The 21,296-nt window shown below is 37.0% G+C and overlaps 1 protein-coding gene across 1 annotated transcript; it reads right to left on the reverse strand.

The window, feature by feature from the left end:
- Window positions 1–18,660: 18,660 nt before the first annotated feature.
- Window positions 18,661–21,083, reverse strand: LOC140833030 (GATA transcription factor 1-like). The gene is made up of 2 exons (XM_073197406.1): window positions 20,744–21,083; window positions 18,661–19,600 (listed from the first exon to the last, which is right to left on the reverse strand). The coding sequence occupies exons 1-2, from the start codon at window positions 20,924–20,926 to the stop codon at window positions 18,959–18,961; spliced, it is 825 nt and encodes a 274-aa protein (XP_073053507.1). The 5' UTR covers window positions 20,927–21,083; the 3' UTR covers window positions 18,661–18,958.
- Between the last annotated feature and the right edge of the window lie 213 nt (window positions 21,084–21,296).

The raw sequence follows: 21,296 nt of genomic DNA on the forward strand, positions 1-21,296 counted from the left end.
TGAAAGTTATGTTGAGTATGATATTTTTCACTGCTGTGTGCTATGTATATGTACTTGTTATTACTGGTGCAGGCGTGTTGAGTCTTTAGACTCACTAGGCGTGTGTGATGCAGGTGAGTTCGATGTCGAGGAGACTGGAGGTGCTGGACTCTGAGTCAGCGGACCTGGTGGGCGACACGACCCGAGGACCTATGGTTTTTCCGCACATTATGGTTTTATGTTTTGGAGAGGATACGACGATTTTATCTGCTGCTTATATTTTTCTGTTGGATGTAGGATTTTACTCACTTCTTTTACTCCGTATACTTTATTGGTAATTAATTATGATAACTTTTAAATGTTACTTTCAAACAAAAAAAAAATATATATATTTCCGCACTTTTTAAAGCGAGTAGACGTTATACATTAACTTCGAAAAACAGCATATCATGCATAACATAGTTCGTATAACATATATCATGCGCATAATTGTAAACATAAAATTGGCCTAGGCACTGAGATTCATCTACATGATTTACTGATATCAGTCCCTAATTTTTATTCTGTTAAGGAAGGGAAACCATATAACGGTTACAATCTCACTGTATAGGAGTCATAAACTTATTGTATATTGGGATTCTCGCTCATATCCAGTTGAATCATCATAGTGTTAAAGCATAAGGTGTCGTATCACAAGAAAGGGAATAATAATAATGATAATAATAATAATACTCGACCGAAAACTTTCAAAAACGGACTAAGTCGTAAACAAATTTATAGCTTTAAAACAAGCTCACGTACCTTAGTATTTCTTGAAGAAAACGATAACGTTTGAACAGGATGATGGCTTGCTCGTACATGATCGAAGATGAGATCGAATTGCACCCATCTCGGATCAATCCTTGTTCTTTGCTCGGGCGGTACTTCAAGTCATGTTCTAGCCTAATTCTTGGACGAATTTAAGCAGAGTTTTGCCTCAAGTGTGCTGCTGGAATTTTGAATTATGTAGCATTATTTTTTCGACATGAGTTTGGTACTAAAGAAATTTTAAAATATTCGCCAACACCTGTTGTGGGGACCCGGACGCTAATCATGTTCTTAATCGTTATTTGGACTAAATCAATTATAATAATCAGGGTCAAAATTTTTTTTTTTTAAAAATGCGGAAGGTAATGGAATCAAACTCCTATACATATCAGTATAAAAGTATAAATCTGTAAAATATACAAACATACATACTCAGGTTCAACAACTACTATCAAGTGTTTAAACCCTAGCTCTAGTCCAAGTCCGGTATCACCACTCTAATCTCGATCTGTCTTCACCTCTGTGACCATGTACCTGTCCCACCTGTTGCCATGCACACATACAAACAAGACAACAGCCGGATAACTCCGGTGAGATATAAATATCCCAGTATAAACAATGTATTACATGCAATCATATAAAACATATATAAAAGCATAAACAAACATCGAAACATGTATCTATTCTGACTACATGAATCAATGACTCGTGATCTAATCTTATCTTATCTCAAATCTAGGGATCCCAATCTAATTTAGACTTTGGTATTCTGTATCGAGTGTCTGAGATAGACGTCGATCTACATCTAAGGCTCTTCGATACACCGTAAGTCTAGAGTCTTATCGGTTCTGAGAAAGACTCGGCGGTTCTGCCCTAGCTAGGCTGTCTGCCCTAGACTCGGACTCTGACTCTGTTCTAAGTCAATACAGTAACATATCAATATGATAATCTGCAAATATCAATGCAATAAAGTAAAGTATGTGATTTAGGGAAACTCAAGTCAAACCTAACTCGAGTTGTGCAATCCCGAATCAACATTTATTTATACCTTTCTTGCTGTCGATCTGATACAATCAAAGTCTTGATTCAAAGTCTGTCACTGTTCAATATGGCAATGACAATATCAATATATTCTGTATCAATAATCTAATCAAATCACAACATCTCTGTTTTATCAATTTCTGACAGTACAACAGTACAATCTTGCGATACTGATAATACTATATCAGTCTATATCAATTCCAAACATTTACAATCACCCACCGCACAAATCTGATATCACTTTTCAGTCAGTTTCATTCTGAAATTCATAACAATCTCATATTCAGTCTGTTTCTTAATCTGATTTCGATTCTACACTATCAAACATGTCAAGAACAACATATATGACGTGTGTTCAATTTTAACAACATCATAATTTCAAAACATGTCAAAACGTAGTAAAACTTACGTCCCGTAGTAGCCTGCGTTGATAGGAACACAGTGTCGAAGTCGGATTTAAAATCTAACGGACAGATTGATCGTAAATCGAATTCTAGAATCAAGGATCAAAAGTTTCTCTCAATTTCGATTTTCCTTTCTGAATTCTTTTCAAATTAAGGTATATATATATATATATACACGTACATCCAGTGAGCCAAATGTCACTTTTCCATTCTGCATGTCTCGCGCTCGGGCGGTGGTAAATTACCGCTCGAGCGCGGCCTTCTCTGCCCAAAGCATTTTCGAATGCACCCTTGGCGCTCGGGCGGTCAAAAACTACCGCCCGGGCGCCAATTCTTCTGCCCGCGACATATTTGTGAGGAACACTGGCGCTCGAGCGGTCACTTTCTACCGCTCGGGCGCCAGACTCTCTGTCCCCAAGGTATGTAAATCATATGCTTGGTCCGATTTGATCTCGTAATGGTCCGGTTATACTCACATTATCTTAACTCCAATAATATCATGTTAATATAATTAAAATCTCATATTAACATAATCAAGATGTTGGCCCTTACATTTCTCCCCCCCTAAGATACGATTTCATCCTCGAAATCACAAGCATTCAATCGTATCAATAAGGAGTATATATACAAAATTGTATAAGAAATTTACATTATCGAAACAACTCTGGGAATTCTTGTCTCATATCTGATTCAGTCTCCCAAGTTGCTTCTTCTACACCATGACGAGTCCATTGCACTTTCACAAGTGGAATCATTTTCGTTCTGAGCTGTTTTTTTTTTACGATCAATAATCTGGATCGGTTTTTCAACATAGCTCAACGTCTCATCCAGTTCGGCCTCGTCTGGTTGAATAGCATGTGAAGCATCGGGAAGGTACTTCCTTAATAACGATACATCAAAGACATTATGTATCCCAGATAATGAAGGCGGTAAAGCAAGTCGATAGGCACGATCTACCTTCTCAAGAATCTCATAAGGCCCAATGTATCTTGGAGACAGTTTCCCTTTCTGGCCAAATCTGACAACTCCTCTGAAAGGTGAAATCTTTAAAAATACTCGGTCTCCTACCTCAAATACCAACGGTCTACGTCGAACATTGGCATATTTGGCCTGTCTGTCTTGCGCTGCCTTCATTTTCTTTCGAATTAGCTTCACTTTTTCTGTCATATCTCTGATCATATCTGGTCCAATCTCAGGAACTTCAGAGATATCATCCCAATAAAGAGGGGATCGACACTTCTTTCCGTACAACGCTTCGAATGGTGCCATCTCAATACTCGTCTGATAGCTGTTGTTGTACGAAAACTCACAAAGAGGCAATGCATCTTGCCAATTAGTGCTGAAATCTAGCACTACTGCTCTCAGCATATCCTCCAGTGTCTGGATAGTCCGCTCTGACTGTCCGTCGGTCTTTGGATGATATGCGGTACTCGATGTAACTTCGTACCGAGAGCTTGCTGCAAACTCTGCCAGAAGTGCGAAGTAAATCGAGGATCACGGTCTGATACGATAGACTTCGGCACTCCATGTAATATGACCACTTCTTTGACATAGATCTCTGCCATCTGGTCAAATCTGTACGTCATCTTGTACGGAATAAAACATGCGGATTTGGTCAATCTGTCAATCACGGCCCAAATCGCATCACAACCTCGGGAGGAACGCGGCAACTGCATCACAAAGTCCATGGAAATATGATCCCATTTCCATTCAAGAATGGACAAACTTTGTAATAACCCTCCTGGTTTCTTTCTTTCTGCCTTCACCTGCTGGCAATTCAGACATTTGGAAACAAATTCGGCAATGTCAGTTTTCATTTGTTTCCACCAGAACTGTCTTTTCAAATCGTTATACATCTTTCTGCCACCAGGATGAATACTGAATCGACTGTTGTGCGCTTCTGACAATATCTGTCGTCTCAAATCTGAAACATTCGGCACAACTAGACGATTATTCACATATAGGACATTATCACGTACCTGATACTCTGATCGATGTCCTGTTCTGACCATCGATACTGATTTTTGTACATTCTGATCAACTTTCTGAGCTGCCTTAATTCTCATAATCAGCTCTGGTTCTACTTGCACCGTATAAAGTCTCAACGGTTTATAATCTGTTTCAAATTCTAATCCAGACAAACAGCAGTCTTCTATCAAATTTGAAACACCAATCGTCGATAAGGATAAAGAACATACCTTTCGACTTAGTGCATCAGCCGCTGCATTAGACTTTCCTGGATAGTATTTGATTTCACAATCAAAATCTTTCAGCAAATCAAGCTATCTTCGCTGTCTCATATTCAATTCAGATTGTGAAAACAGATATTTCAAACTCTTATGATCAGAATATATTTCAAACTTTTCACCATAAAGATAGTGTCGTCATATCTTTAATGCAAAGACAATGGCTGCCAATTCTAGATCATGAATTGGATAACGGCTCTCATGTGGTTTAAGCTGTCTTGAGGCATAAGCGATAACATGCCCTCGTTGCATTAGCACACATCTCAATCCTCTGTGAGAAGCGTCGCAATAAACCACAAAATCACCAGTACCGGATGGAATAGTCAACACCGGTACACTGGTCAACCTCTTCTTCAACTCCAGAAAACTGGTCTCACATTCTTCAGACCAAATAAATGGAGCATTCTTCTGAGTCGGCTGAGTAATTGGTTTAGCTATACTCGAGAAATCTTTAATGAAACGAAGGTAATATCCTGCTAAACCCATGAAACTGCGAATTTCGGGCACTGATGTCGGTCTTGGCCAAGAAATTACGGCCTCCACTTTACTGGGATCAACAGATATACCATCCCCAGATATAATATGACCCAGAAATACTACCTGTCTTAGCCAAAATTCACATTTCGACAGTTTAGCATATAATTTCTCAGCTCTTAAAATTCGCAATACAGTTATTAAATGCTCAGCATGCTCACTCATATTCTTTGAATAAATCAAAATATCATCGATGAAAATAATCACAAAATCATCGATATATTTCTGGAATACCCGATTCATCAATCCCATGAATACAGCTGGAGCATTCGTCAGACCAAACGGCATGACAATAAATTCATAGTGTCCATACCTGGTTCTGAATGCTGTTTTTGAGATATCAGAATCTCTGACTCTCAGCTGATGATATCCCGATCTCAAATCGATCTTGGAATATACTGAAGAACCCTGCAACTGATCGAATAAATCATCAATACGAGGTAAAGGATATTTATTCTTTATCGTTGCCTTGTTCAGTTGCCGATAGTCGATGCAGAGTCTCATCGAACCATCTTTCTTTCTTACAAACAATACTGGAGCACCCCAAGGAGAAACACTCGGTCTGATGTACCCCTTGGCCAGTAAATCTTCCAACTGATCCTTCAATTCTTTCAATTCAACTGGTGCCACTCTGTACGGAGCTCTAGAAATCGGCATTGTAGCTGGCATCAGTTCAATGCTGAAGTCTATCTCTCTAACTGGAGGTAATCCCGGGATCCCATCTGGGAAGACGTCAGCGAACTCACGTACCACTGGCAGATCTGCCAATGCTGGACTCGACTTCAGTAAATCTACTGAATATACAAGGAACCCTTCTGCTCCTTTCTATAACAATCGAGTCATAGATAATACGGATACTAAAGGAATTCTCGATCTAGAACCCTTCCCGTAAAATTTCCACTCGTCAGCCATATCTGGTCTGAATCTCACTATCTTGTGGAAACAATCAACTGTCGCTCTGTACTTGGTCAACGTATCAATACCGATAATACAGTCAAAATCAGACAACCCAAGTACGATGCAATCTAACTCAATCTCATGCCCGTCATACTGTAGTATACAACGCTTAACAGAATTTACAGATATCAAATCTATCCCGAAAGGCGAAGATACCGACACTACAGTAGCTAAAGACTCTACAGGCAATGCATGACTCAATGCAAATCGTTCAGAAATAAATGTGTGTGAAGCACCGATATCAATCAGTACATAAGCAGAGTAACCACATAAAGAACAGTTACCTGCCACAACGTCATCTAGTGCTTCCTGGGCCTGCTCCTCTGTCAAAGCGAAGACTCTGGCCTGCTGTCTAGGAGGCTGACCAACTGTCTGACTTCCTCCTGGCCTCTGCTGTGACTGAGCTGGCGCTGGCTGGAATGTATGAACAGCAGCTGATCGTCTCTCAGTCTGTGCTGCTGATCCCGATGACTCGGCCCCCTGAGTTCTCTGCGAACCTCTCTGTGGACACACTTTAGCAAAGTGTTCCGGCTGTTTACAGAAGTTGCAACTACCAGTCACTCCCTGGCATTGCTCGGTTGCATGTCTTCCTCCGCAAGTCTTGCAATAAACTCCAGTGTAACTCTGGCTCAGTCTGGAACCACCGGAGCTGGAAGAACTACTGCCAGATTTCTTGAATTGCTTTCCCCTGACTTTCAAAAATTCTTTCTTTCCTCCACTACTGCTGCCACTCTCAAATCTAGGAGGTGGTTGCTATGGTCTCGGTGCTGGAGGCACAAATGAAGCCCCTTTCTGTCTCATCAGACCGGCTTCTGCTCCCTTGGCTCTGTTCAAGGTATCAGTAAAATTATCCGGTCGCCCTGTGTTCACCAATGTGAAAATGTCGGGGTTCAGGCCATTGATGAACTGGTCAGCGGTAGCTTCTTCGCTGTCAGCCACATGTGGAGCGAATTTCAGCAAGGAGGAGAACTTTGACACGTACTCCTCTATGTTCATCTGTCCTTGCTTTAGGTTGGCAAACTCCGCCCCCTTGTCCTTCCGGTACGACACTGGAAAGAATCGTTGATAAAATTCAGTTCTAAATATGTTCCAGGTAATATTCGTACCTCTATGCTCCATGGCTCTCTTCCTCGTAATCCACCAGTCCTTGGCAACGTCGTGTAACTGGTGTCCAATTAATTTCACCCTCTTCTCATCGGTATACTCCAAGGATTCAAACAACATCTCTATATCATCGAGCCAACTCTCGCATTCCACAGCGTTCTCTGTGCCTTTCAAGGTCGGCGGATGAAATGATTGAAATCGTTTCAGTAACATTTCCATTGGAGTCGGTGTAACATCCATTGGAGGATTGGATGTACTTCCCTGTTCTGGTACTCGTCTCGGAGGCATATCTAATAATCAAATAGATTAGTAACAAGTACAACAATTCTGTTGCAATCCTCCTCTTATCATCTTACTGCTGATCTAGAATCAGTACTGATCCAATCTCAATAAAACATATTACTATATCAAATCAGATAAACAAGTAACATGTAATAAAGCAGTAAGACATGCTAGCATTCAAAAGCAGGAAAGAAAACCTCAATCTACCCCGCTCACTAGCCTCTTCTATCTCAATCTAAAGGATCTATCGCTCTGATACCACCTGTTGTGGGGACCCGGACGCTAATCATGTTCTTAATCGTTATTGGGACTAAATCAATTATAATAATCAGGGTCTAAATTTTTTTTTTTTTAAATGCGGAAGGTAATGGAATCAAACTCCTATACATATCAGTATAAAAGTATAAATCTGGTAAAATATACAAACATACATACTCAGGTTCAACAACTACTATCAAGTGTTTAAACCCTAGCTCTAGTCCAAGTCCGGTATCACCACTCTAATCTCGATCTGTCTTCACCTCTGTGACCATGTACCTGTCCCACCTGTTGCCATGCACACATACAAACAAGACAACAGCCGGATAACTCCGGTGAGATATAAATATCCCAGTATAAACAATGTATTACATGCAATCATATAAAACATATATAAAAGCATAAACAAACATCGAAACATGTATCTATTCTGACTACATGAATCAATGACTCGTGATCTAATCTTATCTTATCTCAAATCTAGGGATCCCAATCTAATTTAGACTTTGGTATTCTGTATCGAGTGTCTGAGATAGACGTCGATCTACATCTAAGGCTCTTCGATACACCGTAAGTTTAGAGTCTTATCGGTTCTAAGAAAGACTCGGCGGTTCTGCCCTAGCTAGGCTAGTCTGCCCTAGACTCGGACTCTGACTCTGTTCTAAGTCAATACATTAACATATCAATCTGATAATCTGCAAATATCAATGCAATAAAGTAAAGTATGTGATTTAGGGAAACTCAAGTCAAACCTAACTCGAGTTGTGCAATCCCGAATCAACATTTATTTATACCTTTCTTGCTGTCGATCTGATACAATCAAAGTCTTGATTCAAAGTCTGTCACTGTTCAATCTGGCAATGACAATATCAATATATTCTGTATCAATAATCTAATCAAATCACAACATCTATGTTTTATCAATTTCTGACAGTACAACAGTACAATCTTGCGATACTGATAATACTATATCAGTCTATATCAATTCCAAACATTTACAATCACCCACCGCACAAATCTGATATCACTTTTCAGTCAGTTTCATTCTGAAATTCATAACAATCTCATATTCAGTCTGTTTCTTAATCTGATTTCGATTCTACACTATCAAACATGTCAAGAACAACATATATGACGTGTGTTCAATTCTAACAACATCATAATTTCAAAACATGTCAAAACGTAGTAAAACTTACGTCTCGTAGTAGCCTGCGTTGATAGGAACACAGTAGTCGAAGTCGGATTTAAAATCTAACGGACGGATTGATCGTAAATCGAATTCTAGAATCAAGGATCAAAAGTTTCTCTCAATTTCGATTTTCCTTTCTGAATTCTTTTCAAATTAAGGTATATATATATATATACACGTACATCCAGCGAGCCAAATGTCACTTTTCCATTCTGCATGTCTTGCGCTCGGGCGGTGGTAAATTACCGCTCGAGCGTTGCCTTCTCTGCCCAAAGCATTTTCGAATGCACCCTTGGCGCTCGGGCGGTCAAAAACTACCGTCCGGGCGCCAACTCTTTTGCCCGCGACATATTTGTGAGGAACACTAGCGCTCGAGCGGTCACTTTCTACAGCTCGGGCGCCAGACTCTCTGTCCCCAAGGTATGTAAATCATATGCTTGGTCCGATTTGATCTCGTAATGGCCCGGTTATACTCACATTATCTTAACTCCAATAATCTCATGTTAATATAATTAAAATCTCATATTAACAGAATCAAGATCTTGGCCCTTACACCTACTATCGACCCTAACCAGTGTAAAGAACTCATATTATATTTATAGGGAATTATCTTGGTTGAAATTGAAAAACGAGAAGAAAAAGTAAGTTATTGATGTGAAATTTTACCATAAGTTCACTACCAATTTTCCCTTCAAGTATGATCCTTCTGACATTTGGCCTAAAATTTATAGTAAAGTTTCATAAAATACCTATTTATTCATATATATTATATCATATTGTGCATTTCACATTTTATTGATCATATATTTGAGTTTCTGGAATTATTGGTTCCTGCCTGATTATCGATCGACTATTGACTGAATGAGTGAGCCCTGAACATCGTTCTATATACCGGATTGCTAATCCACTAGACAACGTGATTTCAGCACCGAAAATGAGTCCAATGAACAACGGTTTTAAACTCGGGTACATGGTTCATCTGAGCAACATGAGTTAAGTTTGGAAATATCAATTCACCTTGACTTGTAAATGATCGATTGTACGGATCCTACTTGAGTACATGAGAAAAGTATACACCAAATGTTAGTGAGAACTAGCTCTTTATTCAATGATATTCACTTCAGAGTCCTGGACAATCATTGTATTTTACTTTACAAGATCTTTTCATAATGATACAATAATATTGATATTTGTCATATCATATTGAATTTTTTACTAAGATATTACCGTTTGACTTGTTATAAATATATAAACTCGGTTTATTCCCTACTAAGTCCCCTAAAGACTTAATATCTATTTTATTTATATTTATTGTAAATCCAAATACAAGATTTCAAGACTCTGAATAGAAAGGTAATTATGAAAATTAATATATTAGCTTAGCAAGACAGCGAAATTAAGTTTGTCTCTCATTCAAGATCGTTCTGATAGTATTTGAGTTATCTTTTGTAAGGATTAAAGATTGTACAAGCTCCCGCTACTATAAATGATATATAATATTGATATTAAAAGTCAGGCTCACAATAAAAGTCAAAATTGAGTTAAAAATTAGAATCTACGTTTTGAGTAGATATTTTTAGAGTACTTATTTGCTAAAAAACAATTATGGAACAATGAGAAATTAGTTTCTAAAGTTAGGACCAATTTAAGCCCATTAAAGTTGTTTTCGGGAATGAAGGGTACTTTTTCCACTTTGGAAAATATATTCAATGTAATATTCTTTATATATCATTCAGGTTCCGTTTGTCTCGATGGATGAGAGAGGGATTAGATGACGCATACTGTCTCATCCCTTGTTCCTTTGTCTTATTCAGATAAATAAAATGTCCATGGGCCTGATATTGAAGACTGAAATCTGAGTACAAGATTTCACACTACACACTTGAGATGTGTTCTCACGTTTAGTACATTATTCTAGATTTTCATGAAATATCCACATACTGCCCTCATTAATTGTACTGAATTTAGGCAGAAATCATGAACAGATTAAAATAGGGAAAGAACCCTAGATCATGAAGCTTGCTACGGGAAGGAGAAAGCTGAAGAACAGAGAATGGGGACAAAGAAGTATGAAATAGTGTGAGCCAAGAAGAAGATTCAATCGCTTTCTGATAACATGGTTGACCGAACGAGACGCTTTCAAAGAAGGCATTGTCGAAATACAACATTTCTCATCAAAAATACTGGTGAGATGAGCATATTTTAGAGGAACAGCCTACTTTCACTGCTACGATTTTTTATTGTTTTTTGATTGTTTGTGGTATATTTGTCTTCAATTGAAAGTCCATGCTCCCTGTTGAAACCTTTTCTTATTTTGGTGTACCTTTTTTCTTAATCTTCAGCATCATTAATCTACAACCAGTTGTGTTCTTTCTTATGTGTCACATCCTTAACCTCCACGGTTTGGTACTATTTGTGTACATTTTCATAAGTAACGATGTGTACCTTGACTTCTTCATTTTTTACTGCATGGTTAATCAGATTTAGACATTTATATGATTATATATAAACTTTATATCACTAATTTATGATGTGACAGACATATATATGTCATAGGTGAAGAAGATGGATACACACAAGGGTTGCTAGTGTTGCAACAAATTCTTATATCTTCCTTTGTGTTCGTCACCATTGTGTTGCGTTTCTACACCAACTTTTTATCCATAACAAAGCGTAGGCCATATAGAAGACGTGTAAGGCATGATGATCCTCAAAGAATAATGCTCAAGTGAACCACTTACGTAGCATTATTGACATAGGAGATGTCCAATGTACTGTCAATTTGCAAATGACTCGTAATGCATTCGTACGTCTATGCTATCTCCTAACCCATGTGGGTGGCCTAGTAGAATCTAGGTATATACGAGTTGAGGAGAAGGTTGCCATGTTTTTGTCTATTTTAGCACACCACAAGGAAAAATAGAGTTATTGGCCATGACTACCTACGTAGTGGGTATACTGTCAGCACTCATTTCCACGAAGTGCTTAGATGTGTTTTGAAACTACACCCATTACTTCTCGTGAATCCAGATCCAGTGATAGAAGACTGCTCAAACGAAGCTTGGAAATTTTTCAAGTTACAATGAAATATCTTAGATTTAGTAAAGATCTGGTAGATACAGGTCCTTTTTTTGTTTTGAAAGTACACCCATTATCGTTAGCTATTTGAATTGTCATCGATTATGTGTTTTCACAATCTCTGCAGGGTTGTCTTGGAGCATTGGATGGTACGTACGTGAATGTTCAAGTACCTAATAAAGAAAAGCCAAGATACCGAACAAAGAAAGGAACAACAGTTGTGAACGTATTGACCGTGTGTGACCGTAACATGAATTTCATTTATGCACTAACATGGTGGGAAGGATCGGCGGCATATGCCAGGGTTCTTAGAGATGCAATTCACTGAGAAGATGGTCTAAAGATTCCGCCCGTCATTAATTCTTGTGTTTCCCCCAAACTTACTACATTTACTTAGATGTGATAAATTGCATTGTTGTTTCCAATCCAACTTTATGTCCATGGTAACTTGTTTTTTACATACACGAGACATATTTCATTGCACACCAATTCCTTCGCTGTACATGGAGAATCGAATTGTAAGCAAAGTTTTAGGCTTCCACGTACTATTTTTGTCCAATTGTGCTTCTCAATGTGATTTGAAAGATTTTAATTAAAGAAGAAGAAGAAAATGAACTTGTAAAAGGTATGAAATCGCCTTGATAATATACAGTAACAACTCAATTCTTCTCACTTCAAAGCACTGAATATGAATGTAAAAAGTTAGTCTTTTGATTCAGTTGTTTTTGTCTCCATGAGAAATGATAATTTAAATATTGCAATCACACATACTAAAAAAAGCATTAATAATGAAAAATGCTTAGCAAACATTATATCAAATACATTTAGAATTAACCATTACTCAGGTGTGAGCAAACCTTACCATAAGCTTCACAACAATTTGACAAAAGTAGCACATCAATCTAACTAGTGTCATCTAAGTACGATAACATAAATACATTGTTGAGAAGCCACAAAAGACACTAAAAGATGTCATACACACCATTACATTCAATATCCAACTAGACTCTCAGCCACGGTTTTTCAGAGGTGAGAAACTAGACTGCGAGCTTTGGATATCAGTTTTTTTTTTCCATCGCACATGTTACCTCCACCGCCCACCATGTTTGGCGCATTGATGCAATCCAAAGTCTTAATCTTGCTACAGTCGGCAGCTTCAACATTGAAAAGCACATCATTCTTTTATGTCAGCCTCTCCTTATCACATGGGGATTTTTTGTCTGCACAAGAAACAGTTACATCTTGGACACTACTGGATTTTTTACGTTTAGGAAGTGATGGTAAAATCTCAACTTCGTCGTCTGAAGCGAGATAAATATACCCGAAGTCTTCTTTCCAGTAACTGGGCAGCATGTATTTCCAACTACTTGTAACACTATCATCAGGAGCTTGTCTCTTTTTCTTACTCATTCTCACGTTGAAGTAGATGAGGAAGATTGATATTTCAATATAATATTAGTTCTTTTTTGTGCACGTTGTCTCATTTGGTGATAAGCTTTAAATAGAAAATTTGTAGACACAATGAACTCATTAATTTCAGCCAAAACACAACAATCAAACTTCACTTAAATTGATTTGATGTATGGAGTTATAAGATTCTGCACGAAATGAATATGCATTCCTGTAGCACATCAACATCAAATATTTTGGTGGTTGGATAATGTAAATGCATGTAATAATTACGAACTTACTTCATTTATATAAATGCTACACGAACACAATTTTTGATGGATAAAAATGACTGATATGGCAGGTACAAAGATCATAGGTAGGAAAGTAGACACATTAAAAAAAATTAACAGAAAGGATACATACATTCATTTGATGTGCTGCATTAATAATGACAAATACATGACATCTGAAGAATCATATAAAATATCTTAACAAAATCGTACTTGGTGCTTAAGATCAATTAAAATATTACATTGGATATTACAATGCATTAGTAGACCGAATAAAAAATAATGTGTATTACATTAACTTGATTGAAGTACTAAGATTGTTACAATCACGTTAAATTTTTTTTCCAAGGAAAAAAAATGTGACAACTCATGTAAGAAGCACGATAGGTCAAATATAAACCCATGATAATGATCCCAAAACATTAGCAGCTTAAAAGATCTCACTGCATAGTGGTCTAACACAGAAACAAATTAAGCCATGCATCTTACTTGGACACAATTAAAAGTAATATTGCTAAAAGGATGACACAAAGCAATGAGGAAAAGCAACCAAAACAACAACATATTTGGTCTCCAGTTAATTTTGGGGGTGGTCGGACATGCTTGTGAATGTTTGAGGGCGAGATTGACCTGTGTTCGATGTTCGACGTTGATGACTCAGCTTTGTTTGACGACTCGTTCAAGGGAGGCTCATTGTGCACGTTTTTTCTATTACCAAAGTTGGTCGATGGTGCACTACTTGACAAACTTCCGTTAAAAGTTGGTTTAATATTAGGCATGTGATGGAGTCCATGGTATTCATCATACCATATAAATTTGTTTGGATGCTTCAAAGATGCCGGATCGATGTAGTAATACTTCCTGGGACGGCTAGCAAATTCTCCAGCCTACCTTAGAATCATTATCCCATGCCCGCACTGACATTTGGGGTGGATTTCGTAGGTCCGTAGCAAACTGCTTAGTAAATGTTCAAAATCATATATCAGGAAAATTGCATTGAAGAAGAGTGTAGAGAAATTCAACTATCGAATAAACAAAATAATCAAACTTGGTTCGTCTCCAAACTTGATTCTTCACTGAGAAGCTCAACAACAGTGTGTCAATGTCTAATTTTTCACAAAAATAAGTTTGGTGGACATATTGTGGACAGCTGAAAAGTTTACACATCATCTACATTATTTGACATCTATGAACTAAAATAACCATTATTCTTACCATGGAAGATGCTATAAAACTATCATTGGTCGTAAACATTCGTGCGTTGAACATCGGTTAACAATAAATTCACAATATTACAACACAATTAACAATATCGTCCAAATTATGTGATCCCTAAATCAAAGTTGAAAATAAAAACACGAAGAACAATGGGAAGAAGTTTTGTTACAAAAAAAAAAAAAAAATTGCATAACCTGGTGAAACAATCACTTCTAATTAAAAAAGAAGAAAATGCTACAAGATCTATAACAAACACACAAGCTTCATAAACCTAGATTGACGTCGAAAGCCCAAGAAAAATGCATCGAAGAAATGAAACAAAAAAAAAAGTTGCAAGTTGGGAGCCCACCGTTTTCTTCTCCAATATTGTTGATTCACGGGCTGATCTGATTTAATGGTTGTAGGAGAAGGAGAAATAGAAGGTGACGTGCAAGTTTGAACAAGTGAATTCGAGAACGGGAAAGTGCTTGATTGGAGAACAATGGTGAAAGTGAAAAATGAATTGTACACTTATTTTCGAAAAATGTGCAAGGGCATTCTAGTACTACGACCGATTTTATTGTTTTTTTTTTTATGTATATATGACATCAAATTTTGTCACACTTTACCAAACACTATGTAACATATCATATGCAGTTTAATGATCCATATCTTAAGTCTTACTATCACTAATACATCAGATCCTCGGTTTATTCAATCACACATATCAAACAGCCTCTCAGTGTATTGGCTTACTGTCAAGTCAACTAAGGATAAAAGAGGTGCAACGCACATGAATAAGGTCGAGCTGCGCTCGCGCATACACCAAGTTTGCGAAGGATGTACTGATGCTGCACTTTGAGAGGATCAATGAAGAGCATTTCCTTCTACAAAAATGAAATGGACCTCAAAGACGTGGCATGTTCAATTATCGTGTATGTGGCAGATGTCATATAGTGTGACCGATGACTGACGCCACTGGGACAGGTAGGATTGAGGGTGGCTGATAAGGGTTGGATCGCGATTGGATGCCTCTGGATCCAAGGGGGTGTATTGGTTCGCAATCAGGGACATCAGACTGAGAATAGCCTGGATGGTGGACCAGAATGTTTCAGAGCGAATGGCAGCGTACGAGCAAATGTACACGATCGCAAGGGATGTGACCTGAACTGTCATATTCAAATCTAAGGACCTGATGGATCCCTTGGATGGTTTGATCATCTGGAAGAAGTGCGATCACCATTAACCATCAAGATTTGATGGTTCAAATTGAATCTAAGCCAAGAGACGTAACAATTCGCAAAAAAAACTCTGACAACCTTTGGAAAAATATAAACATGTATCTCGTCTACAAAATGAAATTCATTCATAAATCAGAAAATTCAAATATGCAAACTTGTCCAATACATATTGTTTTATAATATTTTCGTTATAAGCTTAGTATGTTTAATGTTTCATTTCAGAAATTGTTGCAACATCTGCTCTGTTTCATTTTGCAGCATATACTGATACTAATAAGAAATTAGACACGAAGCTCTACAAAGAACAGAATTTATTGGGCAAAAACTTGTGTGAGACGGTCTCACGGGTCAAATTTTGTGAGACGGATCTTTATTTGGGTAATCCATGAAATAGTATTGCTTTTTATGCTAAGAGTACTACTTTTTGTGATAAATATGGGTAGGGTTGACCCGTCTCACAGATTGATATCCGTGAGACGGTCTCACATAAGACCTACTCAATTTATTGAACCAAATTTTTACGGAATTTGACACTATTTGTTTATCTTTTGGCATTTGAATTTGTTTTTTTTTTTTATTATTTGAAACAAGTTTTCTATCAAAATTTGAATTTTTTTTGTGAAATAACAATTTTTGAAAGAAAAAAAAAACATTTCTCGGTCTTTTTTTTACCAAATGCATAGGGCTGCTTCTTTTTTTTTTTGGAAAAGAAAATTAGAGTTAATTGTTTACACGTATTCGAACATAAAATTGCACTATCCAAACTTCCATTCAATTTGATAAATCAGATTAAGATTCAGATCCAATAATATTTAAGAGTATGTCTCTTGTGAGACGGTCTCATGAATCTTTATCTGTGAGACAGGTCAACCCTACCGAAATTCACAATAAAAAATAATATTTTTATCATAAAAAGTAATATTTTTTCATGAATGGCCCAAATAAGAGATCTGTCTCACAAAATACGACCCGTGAGATCGTTTTACACAAATTTTTGTCAATATTTAAATTAGCTCAAAAATTCTAAGGTGCCTCGATTTATTTACTAATATGTATCTTTTTTATAAAAAAGAACATGTGCTTGACATAATTAGAGAACAAGGGTTAGTTCGATTATGGGTGTGTGGGCAGTGCCCACACCCCATATGAGTGGTTGAGATTCCATCTCATGGGAAAAAAAAAAATTAAAAAAAAATAAAATTGGGCCAGAAAAAAATCTGACCCTTGGATGTACCCCTGCAGGCAGTGCCTGCAAGGGTAGGATGAAATAATCCGAGAACAAGAACCACAAAACCCATAACCGCTCCATAAATACAAGACAACCTCGAACGTCCCCATTTATGAGTTCCATCTGCATCACTCTATATTCCCGTCCTTAACAATAAATATATGTAATGAGACACCTTTTACATTTCTGTTTTGACTTGGTCTCGAAATATCAAATTAAATTTATTTATATATATATATATATCCATCATGTTAATATTTTATTTATTTTATCGGTTCTAAATCTTTCAATCTTATTATTATCTCAAGAAGATATAAGTAATTAATTTTAATATTTATAATTTAAATTTCTTTCTATATATAAAAAATAGTTTTTATATTACACATTCTCTTTTTCATATACATAATGTCCTTGAAATGATATCCGAGTTAATAGAGTAAATGAGCGTTTGACTAATGATAAGAGATTAGATTCTCTGTATCAACAATTTTTGAGTGAATGTCGCATAAAGTTTTTCGGTACGATTTATCTTACTAATGTAATTTGCAGAGTACTGTGTTAATATAAATTTATTGAATGTACGCGGTAGAATAACAATTGAATCTCCTCTATTTTTTTCAAAACATTTATTCAAGACATCACTTTAATCTTCTATGCAATTCAAAATATAATCACAAAAACCCAACTTTTCCTTTCTACTTTTTCATCTTTTTAACACAGCCATCAAATCAACCTCAAAAATTTATAATCAAATACAAATTCTAAAGTATACAAAAACAAAATAAGAACTTTTCTCAAAAACATTTAAATTGAAATAAATAAGTAAATCCCATGCTCAGCAAAATATTTGGTAAACAAACCACGTGATGCTATAAATTCATTGACTTAATGGGAACATTATTAGGTATCAACTTCCCCAACATAAATCAACAGTTGAATTAAGTTCCAACTTCAAAGCCTTCTAAATTAATTTCTTAGACAATATGAATCTCTCGCATTTTTTTTAAAGTTGATAATCCAAGAACTAACATTTGACTATATCATAAGAAGATAAATACTTCATGCTTAGCATAGAATAATCTCTACATTGCGCGCAAAAGTATACCAAAACACGAATACATACACACACCAAGAATGACAATACATACTATATATATACACAATATTTCATATTGTATGCAATCGAAATATTATCATTAACCGAATCGGATACTGTTTTTACATGTTTCTTCAAGTTTGGAGAAATATTCGACAAGTATCCATCAAGTATCCGTAAAGGATCGAAGATGGTAGGTCTGCTTTTATAGCATATTGGCAAAGAATCACAAAAATTACTTGAATGCATAACTTTAATAAGAATAAACGTCTCATTACCAAATTGTTGCGAGTCAAGACTCAAGTCCACATAAATTTAAAAAAAAAACAAACAAACAAACAAGAAAAAAGGTATATTTAGCTGCAAAAACAGACAATTTCTTTAGCAGATTTCCCATTCTAAAGCATTACCAAACATATTCTAAGTCAAAAATCCCTAAAAGATTTTCGTTAAAGGAAAACAAATAAGGCTTGACTAACCATCTAGTCCATACAACAAGACCTAAGCCAGTTTCATGAAAAAAATAAATGAAAGACAGAAGCCTAGACGACCTAATCTAACAAAACTAAAAACAAATTCCGAAAACAGAGAATGTAAACACTGCAAGACCTGTAGAAAATGCACCAGCCCGTATCCTACCCTATGTCCATACGAGCCCCGCTTCCGGGGATTCCTTCTCCTGTTAGATTCTGCCTTCTCATCTCAACCACCTTTCTATGAGAGTTTGAGTGCAACAAGCCGGAGAAAGTAGGGCTGCTCGCTGGGCGATACTCCGGAAGTAAGCGTCCAGATTTGTATCGAACTCCACATGCGTTGCAGAGTGTCTTTGGCCCCATTGGACCAGCACGCCACTGTGGGGTCTTATCAGCTTGGCAATGAAAGCACCTCCTCCCCATACCAGCACCACGGGTTGTTGGTGGCAACAGGATCGGTGATTCTTGTTTGATCTTGGCGTTTAACTGGTTCACTCTTATGAAATGTTGGCTTGGGAATTGACCATAGCTCGACCTTTTTCTAGTCCGTTTCTTGCTTCGGCTACCCACCGGATGGTTAGTCGGGATTTTGAAGCTGCCACAGCAGCTTGCAACGGTACTGCCGTTGCCATTGCTATTTGTATTGCTATTGTTGCTGCTGCTGCTACTGTTCTCGAGCACGGATACTGGGCTCAGGTGGTTTGCCACGAGTTCTGGATTGTCAGATAAAATTCCAAAGCAACTCTCCACAGTTGGGAATGCATCCTTATCTAACAACCACTCAAGTTCCTCCTCCACAACCACCTGAAACATATTAACCATAAATCTCATTGACAATCCACTCGACCAAACTATTCAAGATTGCAACTTTTATACACCAATTACTGAAATTTAAAAACTTATACTTCTGTAAACAAGATTCAATCATAACTCATCCACGAAAACTAACGATGAGTTACTCAGAAGCAATAAGCTGACAAAATCTTAAGGATAAAACTTGCATATTTGGAAAAATAATTACAGTCTTCTCTAAACGTGAATTAATTCACTAATATTTTTCTTACCTAAATCAAGACCCAGTAGCTAATTCTACAGAGGTCAACAGAGCACGAAACTCTTGTACAAAATCAATCGTTCTTTCAAGAGACCATGTTTTCAAATTTCCCTGATATTGAAACATGAATTGAACATGTTCTTGTGATTTAAAAACGTACAGTTTTAAATGACTATCGATTTGAGCAGAAACGATTTGACCCACCCAGACTTTAACATCAAAGAAGCCAAAATATTTCAAGATTGAGTTCCACCAAAAAAAATGATTTGAAATTTTTTAAAAAATGTCAAAGTTTGATTCTTTCCATGAAATAAGTCAAATTATTCCCAGTGATGGATACTTGCAAGTGGACACATGTAAGAATAATACAGCAGATGGACAAATATGTCTTTGCAAAGGGAGGAATTTTCCACTAATTAATAAAATTTGGCAATATATGGTACAAGAAGAAGCATATGCCAACATACCACCATATTGATAACGACTTTAAGCATTTATTTTACAGCTCATCTCCACATTGTGGAGAACGATGATAATCAAGAATACAAGAAACCCCACATCCCCAAAATGCCCTCCACATTTCACCAATTTCCTCTCCCCTTCAGATTAATTTAAACTTTTTTTAAAAAAAATATTTTAAAATTAATATATTAATTCACTTCACAATAATAGAGATGTGGTTGACATGATTTTCTGAGTACATGAACCGGGTGGGTCTCAGAGTTGACTCGGGCCTCCATCCGGACCAACTCGGAATAACTCCCGGGTCGACCCGGTTCCGGTATCCGGTGATGGAACCGGCGAAGTCTCCGCCGAAATCGGAAATATCCCCGGTACCATTCCTCTCAATTCACACGCGGAGAACAGCAACATCCAAACATGAAAAAACTTACAGGAAAGCCTCCCCTGTTCTCACGGCTGACATCCGGCTCCGGGTTCCAGGACTCCAGCGACGAGGGAGAAACAGACACGCCGCCGCCCTTGGTATTTGAAAGGGTTTTCGAGCCTTCTTCTCCTCCTTCGAAAGTGAAGTCCAAAATGTCGAAATACACTTCGTTTGGGTCCATTTCCGCCATTTCTTCTCCCTTTCAGGTTCTGGGTCGGCTTGGTTTCCAAACCAGAGAAGTAAAATGGTAGGTTTAGAGAGAGAACTCTCCTTTTCGGAAACTGCGTGAGTGATTACTATTATTATCGTAATTTTCAACGAGGGGTTTTTTTTTTTTTGGGTATTTTTTCAGTGGAATTTCTTTCTTTCTTTGATCAGAGGACTTATACTCTGCTTTCGGTGTACCATGTGCATATCTGTCTTTTGTAATTTTATTTTGACTCATTGATAGGGTTTGGACCATCCTTAGATTTAACTTTTTGAAAAATTTTAAAAACCTTTTTTTGAAATTCAGAGATCATAGGCGCATTATGTGTGTATAAAATAAATTAATATTTATA

Source organism: Primulina eburnea, chromosome 5 (assembly GCF_022965805.1).
Source record: "Primulina eburnea isolate SZY01 chromosome 5, ASM2296580v1, whole genome shotgun sequence".
Classification (NCBI taxonomy): Eukaryota; Viridiplantae; Streptophyta; class Magnoliopsida; order Lamiales; family Gesneriaceae; genus Primulina; species Primulina eburnea.

Coding starts and splice junctions, on each gene's coding strand:
- LOC140833030 (XM_073197406.1), bottom strand. CDS start 20,926: ATGGCGGAAATGGACCCAAACGAAGTGTATTTCGACATTTTGGACTTC. Junction 19,601..20,743: donor AGAACAGGGGAGGCTTTCCT/GTAAGTTTTTTC, acceptor AATATGTTTCAG/GTGGTTGTGGAGGAGGAACT.